At 37.1% G+C, this 15,535-nt stretch overlaps 1 protein-coding gene across 9 annotated transcripts in view; it reads left to right on the top strand.

Moving 5' to 3' along the window:
• Positions 1 to 15,535, top strand: part of RALYL (RALY RNA binding protein like) — a 718,293-nt gene that overhangs the window by 673,830 nt on the left and 28,928 nt on the right. For 8 of the 9 annotated variants that reach the window (XM_019822842.3, XM_011291329.4, XM_019822839.3 and 5 more), the window contains one exon: positions 6,529 to 6,701. The exons of the other annotated variant lie outside the window; for it this stretch is intronic. In XM_019822842.3, the coding sequence (XP_019678401.1) occupies positions 6,529 to 6,701 (173 nt within the window). The remainder of the gene's footprint in view (positions 1 to 6,528; positions 6,702 to 15,535) is intronic. 9 annotated transcript variants of the gene reach the window in all.

A 15,535-nucleotide genomic window follows, 5' to 3' on the forward strand; every position in this document is an offset into this window, starting at 1 on the left:
GCCTGCTTCAGATTCTGTGTCTCCCTCTCTCCCTTACCCTCCCCCGCTCGCACTCTGTCTGTCTCTCTCAAAAATAAATAAACATTAAAAAAAATTTTTTTAATAAATAAATAAATAAAATGTGGGAAACTGGGTGCCTGGGTGGCTCCGTTGGTTAAGCGTCTGACTTCAGCTCAGGTCATGATCTTGCAGTTTGTGAGTTTGAGTTCCATGTCCGGCTATGTGCTGACAGTTCAGAGCCTGGAGCCTGCTTCAGATTCTGTGTCTCCCTCTCTCTCTGACCCTCACCTGCTCACACACACACTCTCTCTCTCTCAAAAATAAACATTTTTTAAAAAGTAAAATGGGGGAAAGTAATATCTATTCCTTAAAATTGTGAGGTTTAAATAAACACAATGTATCTGTAATTTTAAAAATTATTTATATTGGGGGTGCCTCGGTCACTCAGTTGGTTAAGCATCTGACTTCAGCTCAGGTCACGATCTCACAGTTTGTGAGTTCAAGCCCTGCGTCAGGCTCTGTGCTGACAGCTCAGAGCCTGGAGCCTGTTTCAGATTCTGTGTCTCCCTCTCTCTGTCTGCCCCTCCCTGGATTGCACTCTGTCTCTGTCTCTTTCAAACCTAAACATAATTTTTTTTATTATTTATATTGAGTCTGTGGTGACCTTAATAATCCAGGGTACTCAATGAGAACAACTTTGAGATCATTTTCTCCAGGAATGTACTTCTGTAACTGACATTTTAGTGTGAAAGCAATTATCCTATGAAACTTTCTTTATGCTCATTTATGTCATTATTAGTAATACCATGCATAATACGTTGTATCTTTTTAAAAAGCATTTATTGAAATCTTTGAGTTAAATTCATATTATATACAGGTGTTGTAATATAGAATTTTTTTAAATACAGCTTATACTGGTATGCGAAAACAATAGTTATAGAATACTAGCTTGACTCTAATGAATAATGTGACTGTTTTATATCAACATTCTTTCCAACCATCTGCTAAGTACAATTTAGCTAGTAATTAGCTATCAATTAAGCCAGCCCATCAAAAAACTTAATTGCCAACTCAACCAATTTTCAGAGTTATATTAATGATAATAGCTATGCAGCAAACTGAATTTAATGAAAATACTTTGAATATATATCCCAACAATTCTAACTTGTTTTCTATATCATACATCGCTTATGAAATAGAAATGAGACATACAAAAAATGTTTTGAATATGAAGATTGAAATTTAATATAAATTCCTTTCTTTCGTGGCTTTTTAAAGCCTGAGGCATATTCCCATAAACAGAAGTACTTAACTAGCACTTGTACTTCTTTTCCTTTGATAACCATTATTTAGTTGGAGCATGTGCCCCTAACCAAACAGACTTCTTCATTCTTTAATTTGAAATTATCTGGTTACTGAGGAGATTCAAAGCTCTATCAAATTAGGCCTTTTTCTAGAGATATATTAGGAAATAGCCCAGGCTATGGAAACAGAAAGCCTTAAGTGGGAACTCGAACACTTGCACTCATTAACTGTGTGACCACAGGCACCTTTTTTTTCTCCACCTGGAAAATGATAAAGAGGCCTACCTTGCAGGATGTCTCAAGGCCTGTGGTTAATGCATGCTGCATGGTCAGTACTTTGTAAGCACTCACTAACTTGGAGCCATAACCTTTTTTTCCTCCTGAAATCCTTATTTATGTAATATTAGAGATATCTTTTAGGCATATAGCTGCTAGATTTTTGGTTCTTAATACATTCTTTCAAAAAATATCTAAAATTCACTCTGCCCACCAAAGAAATCCTATGGCCAACCTGTCATTCAGACTTAGAGAATTCAGCAGAGACTCCAAAAGATGCCAGTGTTCCAAAGCGGCCATCCTCCCATAGGTCCTTGCACACTTCACATTTTATTTTTTCTCCTGAAGACTTATCGTGTAAAAATGAACAATCTTCTAAGAAACTCTTAGACCCCGCATTTTATTTGACTTAATGGTATGGGACTCTCATGTAAAATGTGACAAGGATGTTTCTTTTAACCTCTGTGGATTCATATTTTTGCAACCATGGTGCCAAATTCAACAATCACTCTGACTCTATGAAAAGAATTTGACACCCACACATTTATTTTCATTTTTTGGTCCCATCACAATTCATGAATATATTCAGCAGATATTTCATTTGCATGTAAGGCTGTGAGTGAACCATCAGGGCTACAAAGATGAATAAAAATGTTTCTTCCCCAAAGAACTTTAGTGGTAGAGACATAAATGGGCATGCACACACATACATAGTACATATACGCTCAGCACTCACAATAAAAAGGAAAAAGTGATAAACAGAAAAAATAATTATGTAGGTGAAGAAAATGTTATAAAGGCAGGAATAAACTAAAAAATACTCCTCGTTTCTAGGAGAAATAAAGTTAGATAATTACTCATAAAAAATAGAACAAGCTGCTTTGTTTCCACTTCAACAAAATAATTACTGGATCAAAACTGCTTGTTAAACTGTGAACCAACAGTTTAATAAACAAGATGTGCTTTCATGTGCGATTTTATTCCTGGAACCTATCATTGTTTACCGATTATAACATTTCTTATGAGGTAATGACAAAAATCTATGATGACTACATATTACTGAAGTACAGGTTGATTGTATTTCTGTTAAACTGCTATGAATTGACTGCCATTGTAATTAAAGTTTTTTTTCTCAAACCAGATAATGTCTTCCATGCATTTAGCCTTCAACTTAATTAATGGATGAATGAGGATGAGTCCTAGGCTTTTTTTTGTTTTTTGTTTTTTTTGCATTGAACACTATTGCCTTTGAAATTGGCTGTCAGAGGAGTTGCATGTATGTTGTATAACATACACAAAAAAGCAGAGACTAACTTAAAACATTATGTCTGTCTAAACAGAAACAAAGGGACCATGTCAAAGTCCAAATTGTCCTTGTAATGTAGATGCTTAATGGTCAATAGTAATGAATGATTTTGACATAAACTGTTTGCCTAGAGCAATAATACAGGTTCTACTCAATAACCATTTTTGAGCCTGTTACGATAACATGTTTGTGTCGCCTTTACATTTTAAAACACTCATTTGAGTATACAACAACTCTCTGAAAGATGTTATTTTCATGCCCATCTTTTAGAGAAGAAAGCTATAGTTAATAGGATTAGTAATTAACAGAATTATGGATCTTAAATTCTATATCGTTTCTAATAGCTTATATTATCTCTTCTACACACAAGGCATTCAGTAAGGGGTACAGAGCAAATCAAACTATTTCTTGATAACTGACTTGTATTGCACTTTTCACTTTACAAAAGATAAACATCTATATTACCCCTTTTGAGTGTGACAATGACCTTTTGAGGCAATAGCTCTAGTATTAAAGAAACTTAAACACCACAGAGAGAAGGATAAGACAAGAGTAGACTAACTATAAGGCAACATTTGATTTGGGCTTTGGTTATCAGGGAAGAAGAGATGTCATTCAGTTTAGGAAGATAAGGAGAGTCAGCATGGATTTCAAACATTACTGCAACAAATTGATACACAAAGCCAAATGAGGGCTAGGCATCTTTAAGTTCTGATCCCACATGGGTTCTCTGAAAATCTTCTGTGGTTCTTTGGCCAAAAATTTTCCAGAGGGGGAAAATAAGAATATTACTTTCAACATTAAAAGCAAGGGTTTCCAGAGAACAAATACTTCTGAAAATCATTAGAGAAGAAATGTATATGTCAAGCCAAATGAATTTCCAAAATAATATTAATCCTAAGTTGTGTATTATGACAAAAGAATAAACATAATGACCTAAAATCCAGAAAGTCTGGCTTTAGGAAAAGTTATACGATACATTTTTCACTGTATAGGATAATAATTGTCCAATCCCAAATGCCCATTCCTCTCTCATTCCTGAAATATCCGCACCAGGTCATGACAGCAGTGGTATTTTGAACAAGTGGTAACCTAGAGTGGCAAAAAGGGAGGGGTCAAATGATAAACACAAAAATCACTCTAAGGAGAAAGGCTGAAGGATGGAAACCAGAGTTGCCAGATGCATTGTGCTGTCCAAAGGGTCAGCCATAGTAGAGGCTATCAGGTAGAGCATGGGATGTGATCCACAGCAGAGATTCAAAACTTCAGTGCTCAAACTAGTCTGCCCATCACAGTATTTTCTACATTGGTGCTGGTCATGAATGTGTAGATAGGTTAAAGGTCAAGAACTACAGAGGTCAGTGATAGGTGGAAAGAAGGTGAGATGAATAAAAACTAGCAATTTTCAGTAACAGTTAAGTTCAGCATGTGGTTTGTGTTTGTGTCTCTTGCCTGATTTGCCTTCCTTTTAATCCAGAGACTTGGGTAATCTTCTCCCAATTAAACTTTTTGGTTAAGTTTTACAATAATCACTTTAAAGTCTTCATAAGACTTTCTATGCTAAAAGTGATGTAGATAAGACATCAGAGAAGAAGGAATTTAAGCTACTTGCTTTCATCAGTACACTCACATATATGAAGATAAAAAGTGTAGCTTTAAAAGCAGAATTTACATCATCACTACAGTAGTTATGCTGATCTGTGGAAAAAAGCAAAACTGACAAGTTGATAGAAAAACATCATGAAATGTATAGTCTGTGTCTATATATGGGAAGTAAATGAAGAAAAAGACCTTAGGTTTTGTCATTTTAAGTTGCCTGTAGTAATTATTTTTAGCCTTTTTCGACCTACCAGCTCTTCTCCTCCTCTGAAATGGAGCCTCAGCCCCACAAGTTTTTCAGTTATTCCTGATCTTACCAGCCCTCTTGTTCCATGCCTACTGGTGTTGTTATCCTGACACTTTCACAGTGAGGACCACACAGTCTCCTCTTTGTATGTAACAGTACACATTTATGTAGTCCTTCGTAGTATGCAAAACATTTCCAAAATAGAAGCTCTGTTAATCCTCACAGCCAACCCCAGAGGTAGGTTTTTTTTAATCAAAGCTTTTATACAGATGAGGAAAGGTTGACCTAATACATTTAAAGGACCTGACCGAGTGGCCAGGCCCAATGCACATGATTCCACTGGCAAGTAGCTAAGCTGGAACTAGAATGCTGTCCTCTGACAGCAGGACCAGAGCACAACCCTATCCTTCTGCCTTATTTTCAATACATAAACTTTATTATTTGGAGAATTAAACTGCAAAAATACATGTATTTACACAAGTAACTATTACAATTTTAAGCAATTTGTAGAAGAGGATACCTGCTTATTTATACATCATTTTTATCAGTTTGTTGATTTACATGTTACTTGTATTTGAAAAGATTTGTGCTGAGTCAAAATATATGTATATCAATGCTTACTTTCTCTTTAACTCACATTTTGAAAAAGACTAGGAATGAACACCCCTCAATTTATTTGGCTCTATAAACTGTCTTTATTGCCATAAAAATATAACTATATAAGCTTAAAAGGTAGCATCTCTTAAAATTCAAATCAAATAATGGGATAATTGTCTGATAAAATTACAAGGATCAAAATGAGTGAAAATCACCCAGCTTTTGAGATAGCCATGTATACATGGGAATAAGTTAAGAGAAGGAGGTACAGTAACTGATCTCATTTATTCAATACCCAATGCTTCTTGATATTTTCATAGGAGATGAAAACCAACCACTAGGGGAAATATTTATTATGTTGTCAGCATAATTCCCATCAGAGTGAATTTCTGTAAATGGAGCATGCACACCCTGGTAATTGTAGGGAATTCTGTTAATGTAGAATGTAACTTCATCTGTTGAGCACTTATTATTTGCAAATAACTCTACTAAACACTATTCCAAACCCTGGAAATCAAGTAGTTATCCTAATTATATGGATGAAGAAACTGAGGCACAAGAAAGGTTAACCACTTTGGCTTTGCATAACAAAGTTAGTAAATCTAACACCAGAATTTATTCGTAACCACTGCAGTTAACCATATCTGCCAGACTCTAGTCTAGTCTAGAATCTAGACTCTAAAATTTCAAATTATTGTTCACATAGACAAGTTGTCTGAAAGACAACACATGTGCTTTTGTACTTTTTTTCCTTGGGGAATTTTTGTCTTTTTCAATTAAGTTTGAACTTGTCAATGAGCTTTCTTCATCTTCCCTCGTTCAGTGAACAAGTTCTATGTTTTATGTGATTTTTACCCTCTGTTTTTGTTATATTTTTCCTCTAAGAGTATATCCCTATTAGAAAAGAATATATGTAGCTGGAAAGATCCATCTATTTATGTAAATATTTATTTCTTTATATACTAGTATCATCTAGATTTCCTAATTTTTGCTAATTCCATTTAAAAGTAAACATACTTCCATGAAAATGCACACAGATTAGGCATGTAATTTACATGACTGAATAAATTCAACCAGAACATAATATTACCTTATCCTCCTCACACAGAATTTACCCTTTCATAGACTGTTTTTTCATGGTTTATCCAAATGGCTCATGAGCAACCCAAGGTAGTAGTCATTTGCTTTCTCCCCCCCAGAAGCTCAGAAGAAGCAATTGGAAGAGAGTATAGAGCTGATCCAAGATGAATGTGTGTCAGAGAATGCAGATCACTCTACAGAGGAGCCTGCTGAAGGAGGGCCAGATGCGGATGGAGAAGAGATGACTGATGGGATAGAGGAGGACTTCGATGAAGATGGGGGTCATGAGCTGGTAGGAACTAAACATTTGGTGTTCACACACTTTGGTAACAGCACCAGCATGCCAGCCACTCATTCATTCTAAAATAAGGATAAAATATCTGGGGGTTATTTATTTCTTATATGCATATATGTAAGGCAACATCACTACAGTGCTTTGCACATAATAAGTGCTCAATACATTTCTGCCAACTTAAAATATGACCGAGTAAGTTAATGGACAGTTGAAATATTATGTATGAGATTAGTTATATTTGAAGTTCCAAATGAAAGGTTCTCTCTTCTGGATGCTCCATCATAAAAGGAATCTTGCGTTTGTGCAATTATATGTGAACTACATGTGGATATAATATCCTGGCAATGAATGACCATCTACTGGAAGATACATGGCTCCCTCTCTCACTCAATAGTATCACTCAGTGATGATAATTGTCTTTACTAGTTGTATGGCCAACGGTTGTTTCTACAGTCTGCAGACTAAGATGGTATATGACCAGTTTGCCATCATCAGTGCTAGTGCTGCTTGACAACCAGTTTTTATGAGCTAAGGATTTAGCCAAGACTTGATTCTTTATGTGTTTTATTTTCCCAACGTTGTAATCATACTACTCATTTCTGATGTCCTTACCTATATACTCACACCAAGGACTTGGTAAATCCATGCTGATGAAGATGCGGTCTCTCATATTTTATCATCCATGAAACTAAACATACTATTTTAAAGGGATTGACTAATAAAAATGATGAGAGGGCAAGTGTGAGTGTGTGTGTGTGTGTGTGTGTGTGTGTGTGTTGCCAATTCTCAAATATCTCTGTGGACTGATCATATTAAACTTGACTTATCCCAGGTAATATCAGATTCCAATTTGTTAACAATACTTACTGTTACTTAACTAATTTTGACATGGTGGTCGTTGTTTTGGCATGGTAACCACTCTGTCAGTAATTTCATTTATGGAGCTCTGTATTGATTTTTTAACATTCCAGTTCTGTTTAAATTGCATGGAACCTTCATTTAAACTTTTCAAATATGAGTCTTTAATAACCACCCTTATTTCTCCAAAAGCCTGCCTCAGTTTGAAGGGCTTTGGTTACTTTTTGAACGGTTTTGATTTCAGAAATCTATTGAGAGGGACTAGAATGAAGAACTTACAACTTTTTCAGCTTCTCCTCAGGCCAGACTCTAATTCAATAACTTAATTTCCTCAGCCCATTCTAATCAGACTTTTGATTTCACCATTCTATTGTGACTGCTCTTGCCAGGGTCTCTGGAGCCCTCCATGTTCCCATTTCCATTCGTTACCTCTCTGTCCTTATTCTCATTTACTTCTCAGCAGAATTTGACTGAGAATTGATTAGGAGAATTCTAAGAAAATATCCTACCTTACCAATTGCTCATTCTCATTTTCTTATGTTAGAAATTTTCACTCCATACTTCCATGATATATATTTTTTTATATATTTAATTAATAATTAATTAATTATATTTATTTATTTTATATTTATATTTAATTTATATTTATATTTATATTTAATTTTTATTTATTTATTTATATATTTTATATTTATTTAATAATATATTTTTTTTTGAGAGAGAGAGAGGGAGAGAGAAATCCCAAGCAGGCTGTGCACTGTCAGTGCACGCTGATGTGTGCTCAAACTCACAAACTGTGAGATCATGACTTGAGCTGAAACCAAGAGTCAGACACTTAACCAACTGAGCCATACAAGTGGCTACTCATTTTAAATATTAGAGAGCCAAAGCATAAGAGACTGTTAAAAACTGAGAACAAACTGAGGGTTGATGGGGGGTGGGAGGGAGGAGAAGGTGGGTGATGGGTATTGAGGAGGGCACCTTTTGGGATGAGCACTGGGTGTTGTATGGAAACCAATTTGTCAATAAATTTCATATATAAAAAAAATAAAAATAAAAATAAAAGATGAAGGGAAAAAATAAATAAATAAATAAATAAATAAATAAATAAATAAATAAATAAATATTAGAGTAGCCCAGAACTTTGTCATAGGCTACATTCTCTTTCTACATACTTTCCCAGGATTCCTTAGAGCTTCAAATGTCATCTATAGGCCAAAGATTCCTAAATCTATATTTCTATCCCTGATCTCTTCCTAGAATTCTAAACTCAAGCGTTTATATGCCTATCTTCTCATAGATCTCCAATAAACAATTGAAACTCAACATGAACAAAACATTCTTGTTTTTTTTTTTCCAGTCATCTTATCCCTTTCCAGTCTAACAACATCATTATCCACATAGTTGTTAAAAACAAAAAGACTAGGATTACCTTTGATTCTCTCCATCCTCTCCCATTAACTCTACCTCCAAATCATAACCCAAATTTAGCTACATCTCCACTATAGCTGAACAGATTTTCTTGGTTTAGCCCATGCACTCCATTCTCCACACAAGAAAGGTAAAATCTTCATAAACTATATATCAGGTAATGTTGCTCCTTTGCTTAAAATCCTACAGGGCTTTTTATGACACTTAAAATCAAAACCCCCCGGGCACCTGGGTGGCTCAGTCAGTTAAGCATCCAACTTCGGCTCAGTTCATGATCTCGCAGCTCGTGAGTTTGAGCCCCGGGTCAGACTCTGTGCTGACAGCTCCGAGGTTGGGTGGAAGATGCCAGTGGAGAGAGAGAACTTGAATGAAGAGAAAAAGTTCCTGATGCTGAAGGGAAAGGTATGGTGTATGGGCTGGCCTTCAACACAAAGAAAATGAACACTCTTGCACTGAAACTAACTGCAGTAAGTCTGAGGATTTGATGGCAGGTGTTTAAGGGAGTTCAAGCACAAACTATATAAGCCAGAGGGTGATGATCCCTGGAGAGTGGGGAGAGACAGGCAGGACCACAGATTTGAGGAAAATGGAGATTTAAAGAAGCTAGTATGCAAAACATAGAGGATCACTGATGTAGAAAACATATAAAGATTAACAGCTAGTACCAATAGCAAATTGAGGTTAAAGACAAAGATTTGATACAGTAGTATTTTTTGAACTTTATGGTGTATCAGGATTACCTGGGAAACTTGTTAAAATACATATTGTTGTATTTCATTTCAAGAGTTTCTGATTCAGTAGACTGAGTGAGTCTCGGCCTTGCATTTCTAACAAGTTCCCAAATCATACTGATGTTACCAGTCTGGGGACCACACTTTAAGAAACACTGTTGTAGAGACATTGGTCAGCCCAGCTGTGGGATATCCTCCATTGACTTGTATCAGCCCTGATAGAAGCAGGGAGAAAGCCAACATATTCAGAATTGGATTTTTGTCAGATAAGTGCAAAGAAAAAACAATAAATAAAGAGCACTGAGGACATTAGTAAAGACTAGATAACTAGATGAATCATGTTGGGGAACCTGAGCAAGGAAGACAGGAAGACAGGAAAGGGTTGAGAAGGAGAAAATAGAGGCAGAAAGGGAATAATAGTCCTATTCCTTTAAAGGGAGGTCATGCTTGTCTCTCCTCATTCTCCAGAGATTATCATCCTTTGACTTACATTTATATAGTTTGTGCTTGAACTCTCTTAATGAAATGCATATGAGAAAAGTGATGATTGTACTTGGAGACTGAGATATTTCAGACATGTAACAAGTCAGAGATAAGAAGATCTATAGGAGACTGTGATGGAAGTGGGCTCAGAGGAAAAGTCACCATATATGAAAATTTCAAGGAACTTCGAGGTTCAGCTGCAAAATCGGTCATCTACCTGAGCATGAGATCACTTCAAATACCAGATAAAGTAAAAGAAGTTAAGGAGTAAGACAGTTACCAAACGTCAGCAGCCATGAAAGGGGCAGCATGGCCAGTTTTAGTCCCAGATCTATCACTATCCAATCCAACTGAATAACCTTAAACAAGTAACTTCTCTGAGTCTCAACTTTCTTATCAGCAAAATAGTAAGATTATATCGGATATGTCTAAAATCCATTCTGTTTGATCTTTACTCTGAGTCTGTGTTCCAGGAACACCACATCTGAAGGAGCAAGGGTTGATCATGCAGCCAAGGGAATAAATCCAAACCATGGTGTATGGTTTATACTCTAAACACACAGAAAGTAACTGATTAGACCTATTGCTGCCTGGAGATGCTAGGGTTTTCTCCCTCAACCCTTGTGTTACAAGTGGGAGCTTAGGGTCCTGAAGAATTAAATCCTTCTCTAGCATCTCACTTTGGTTCCAAGACTTGGAAAACAATGAATGAAGATGAGCAATCTAAATGGAGACTGGGGAGTCCCTCCTAGTGATTGCTCTAGAGAAAATTGCTCTATCTGGTGTCCACTGTTTTCTCCTTTCCAGATCACATGAACCAAATAATCCATGGCTCCCAAAAAAAGGAAAATAAAAGCATAAATATTCTCTTTTAGAAAGGCAGATATTATTACAGATTCAGCAAGGATACAATATAATTAGGTTTTTAGCATACGCAGTAGGAGTCAGAAAGAAGAGCTAGAATCTACACGCTCAGGCAGGTGCTCAAAGAAAATCAGGAATGAACAGGAAACAAGCATTCTGTCTGAGGCAAGGGAGATCCAGCAAAATAAGCTAATAGGGCAGCTGTAGGTGGTGGTATCCCTTGTGAAGCATGTGAGAAGTTGAAGGCGTGAGCTATCTATTCATCATCCAGTTCTAAATATCCAGTTAGTGAAACTGATTTCCAAGAAGCAATCCAGTCAGCTGATATTTGGTGCCTATTGTGTGTGAACGAGGTGCTACAAAAAATGCAAAGGTAACTAAAACTATTGCTTTATGTATGAAATGAAATGTTCACATAAATGGCTCTTTTTTTTCAAGTAGCTTAGTGCCTTATAGAATCTAATTTCCTCATGTAAAAAATAATAGACTTGTACTTGATAATTGATAAGAGGTCAGCCAAAGCTAAAAATTTGTGATTCTATAATCATCTATGCCTATACATTTCATTAATTTTTAGAAATTAATATTTGAATTTATTTAAAATTGAACTCTATTAATGCATTGTACATACATTACCACATTACCATATTCCTCTTTCTGAATAAATCGATTTGCAAATATTTATTGACTGAACACTAATGAATGGCACAGAGTTTTTTGCTATGGGAATAAAGAAGGACCATCATAATTTTTCCCTCCAGAAGTCTACAAATTGACTGAGGATAAAGGCTACAGATGTGGTTTTTTTAAAGCAGTATATTATGGTAAGAAATCACATGAGAGATATAGTTTATTAATGGGGAATCACATAGAGGTGGAGTGGTCAGAAAGACTTCTGGCAGGAGTAAGATTGGACCTTTATGTCAAAGGGTACCAAATTACAGCAACAGTATGTGTTGTAGAAAAAAATTTGTGTAGAAAAAAACAGTATATGTGTAGAAAAAATATTCAAATCAGCCTTCATTGTTCCTAGACCATTTTATAGAATAAATATTTAATATCCAATATACATTAGATACTTCATATGATAAGTAGGTAGGTGGGTGGGTGGATAGATGGATGGATAGATAGATTATGAACGTATTTTTTTATAAAACTACTGGAAACTTCCCAAATAAGACGTTTATCTTCCAAGCTTTTTAATTTTTTTTCAAATCTGCCAAAGTTGTAATCACCTTTTTTATAAAATAACATGATCCAAAATAAAAGTAGTCTGTGTCATAATGGAAATACTATAGAAAAGTAAGTGCTCAGTACCTTGCTAATGAACTCTACCCAAGCTTCTATGTATATACACCCCAGGACGATACACAGCTGTCAGATATGACAAGGGACCTTAGAGAGGCTCTTCGTTGTATTCCAAATCAAAGTTCTTGGTCGACTTGTATCCAAATACCTAAGGTGCTTTCTGAAAATGCTGATATGGATTATCTGGGAAAGAGCCCAGAAATCTGTACTTCTATCAGGTTGAGGTCTGAAAGTACAAAGCTAAACCATCAATTCACGAAGGAAACTATAGACAAACCAAACATTTAAATGGATTTTAGAGAATTTGAGCTCTTTTGAAATATACTTGTAATTACTTTTGCTTCTGCTGACTACATACAATCAAATCAGGTAAATCTAGTAAAAATCCACAGTAGAATTACCTAGCTAGACTGTGTAATGCTTAGGTATGCACACTGAGTACTACGTTGTAATACATCTTTTGGCATTTACCAAAGCACTCAAATTAAATTTAAATTAAGCAGCAAGTCACCTAGGCTTTAAGGAATTGAATTTCTATGCACATTGGAGAAGGTTTGGACCACAAATTGAACCCGAGAGTTGAAGAGACCTCTAAGCAAGCATTCTGATACACCCCTGAAAAACTGAAATGCATAAAGCACTCTGATCAATATTTTCAGTCTTTATGAACAAGACTGAAAATGTCTCCTTTTTGAAACTATTTTTTTCCTAATGAAATCCTTCACTTGCGTGCTCCCTTTTATCAACCATGCATCTCTCTCTTTTCATTTTCTTCATTTGGGCTGAATGCTAGCTAGGGAACCAGCAAGAACTTAGGACACACACTCCCAAAGGTAGTGTCAACTGAATTAGTTAGAGGTATTTATTACAAGGAAGCAAGAAAGTGGTTACTTAACCTGTTTGATTTGGACCTGTATTTCAGTGCAGCATTGAGACCTTTGTCTTGAATTCTGTCAGTCCATAATTTGGACAGAGTTAGGGATCAGATGAACGATCATGGTGCATGCGTCCTGCAAGTGACCTGGCCTGGGTGACTTACTGCTGAGGTATGAATGACCAGGGCCACTACAGCTAATTGGCCAGCTCTTCTCAACAGAAATGGGAGATGGCTAAGTGCTCGATAGGAGACAAAAGTTGTGACAGGTGGACATCTATATCCTGACTCTCCAGCCTGGAATCCTGCCTCGTCAGGAGCTTTGGTCTCTGTAATAAGTGTTCCTTGTAGTGATTTTCAGACTTTCTCTTCTTGGCATCTTTCTTTATTTCAGTCATTTTTATTTTAGCTAAAGAACTCTGCCTGGCTCCTTTGGATAAACTTTTTACTCCTCCCCAGAGGAGGCTTGATGGCTTAGTTGTTTTTAAACACACAAACTCTTGGGACACCTGGGCGGCTCAGTCGGTTAAGAGTCCAACTTCAGCTCAGATCATGATCTCATGGTTTGTGGGTTTGAGCCCCGTGTTGGGCTCTGTGCTGATAGCTTAGAGCTGGGAGCGTGGAGCCTGTTTCAGATCCTGTGTCTCTCTTTCTCTGCCCCTTCCCCGCTGGTGTTCTGTCTCTCTGTCTCTCAAAAAATAAATAAATGTTAAAACATTTTTTAAAACACAAACTCTTGGGTGCCTGACCGACTCAGTCAGTAGAGCATGCAACTCTTGTTGTCAGGGTCATAAGTTGGAGCCCCACATTGGGCATAGAGATTACTTTAAAAAAAAGAAAAAAAAAACCATGCAAACTCTGCCTGAAGTTTGATAGAAACAGTTCATGACTTTGTACAAGCTGCTTACCTGTATCCTCACTGGCCTCAACCTTTTTTCATCTATAAAAGGGGATTAGTAATAATATATGCCAGACCAAGGATTGTTGTGAGCAATAAATGAGGTAATGTCTAAAAAGCACATGTCTGGCACAAAAGAGACATTCAGTTAAAAATTTGCCAAGTGTTTGTGGGTTTTTTGTAGGGTACTGTATCCTTTCACATCTCCCTTTGGGTTTTCTTTTCCCCTTGAACTTCATTTATTTAATCTTGCTAACCCCGTTTTTTCCATGTGTATCCAGGTATGCTGTAAATTAGGTCACAGTAGGACTAATAATAAAAGTCCTTCAGCCTCATATGAACCCCTGAACAGTTGTAGTACCTTGCCAGCCCCACCCCCAAGTCTCTCCCAGTTGGAGGTGGAAGAGATCCTAGGAATGCCTCATTTATGCTCAGACACATGATATGTGCTCCTGCTCCCTGTCCACCACCTGCTCTCCCCTTCAGTGCGCAGTCTTGCTACAGCCTTTGCTGTCCCCTCTTGTGAGAGAACATTGTTCTCTGCCAGTAGTGTCCCTTCAGGTCTCAGGATGAAACACCAGGTTCCAAGTTAAAGCTGAGAGAATGATGCCCTTCTCCCCAGCTCCGAGTTGGAAGTTGTCACACAGAGCACAGTGTCACACAGGTTGAAGCCTGAACCCACCGTCAAGAAAAGCAGCCACTTGAGCTGCAGCTGCCTGAATATCTGCTATACATCCCTGCTTCTGTGCATGATTCTCCAAACAGCAGTCCATATGCTCCTGTTAAAACTTAAGCCAGGTCAGGGAGCCTGGGTGGCTTATTCGGTTAACCTTTGACTTCGGCTCAGGTCATGATCTTGCTGCACTTGAGTTGAAGCTCCATGTCTGGCTCACTGCTGTCATCAGCACAAAGCCCTCTTCAGACCCTCTGTCCCTCTCTCTGTGCCTCTCCTGGGCTTGCACTCTCTCTCAAAACAAAATAAAACATTAAAAAAACAACTTAAGTCAGATCATGTCATTCTGTTTTAAACACCCCAAGAGTTGCCTACCTCACTCAAAGTAGAAACATGTGTCCTCACAGTGATCTCCACAGCCCTGCATTCCATAGCCTTTGATCTGGCTCTGACTTCTCTCCCACTCATTCCATGGCAGCCACACTGGCCTCCAGGCCCACATCATTCAGCTCCTGTCTCAGAGCCTTGACACTTGTTACTCCCCTGAATGGAAGAACAGAAAGGTGGAGTCCAGATCGTAAAGGGCCTTGATGTTTGAAGTTTGGTCTATAAATTTCATGTAAGTAAATTGGGAATGGACTTTATATAAGAGAATTAGGACACAATGCAACATAGGGGTCTGATGCAAATTTTTCTGGCATGAAATAAAGC

This window comes from Felis catus, chromosome F2, assembly GCF_018350175.1.
Source record: "Felis catus isolate Fca126 chromosome F2, F.catus_Fca126_mat1.0, whole genome shotgun sequence".
In the NCBI taxonomy this organism is placed as follows: Eukaryota; Metazoa; Chordata; class Mammalia; order Carnivora; family Felidae; genus Felis; species Felis catus.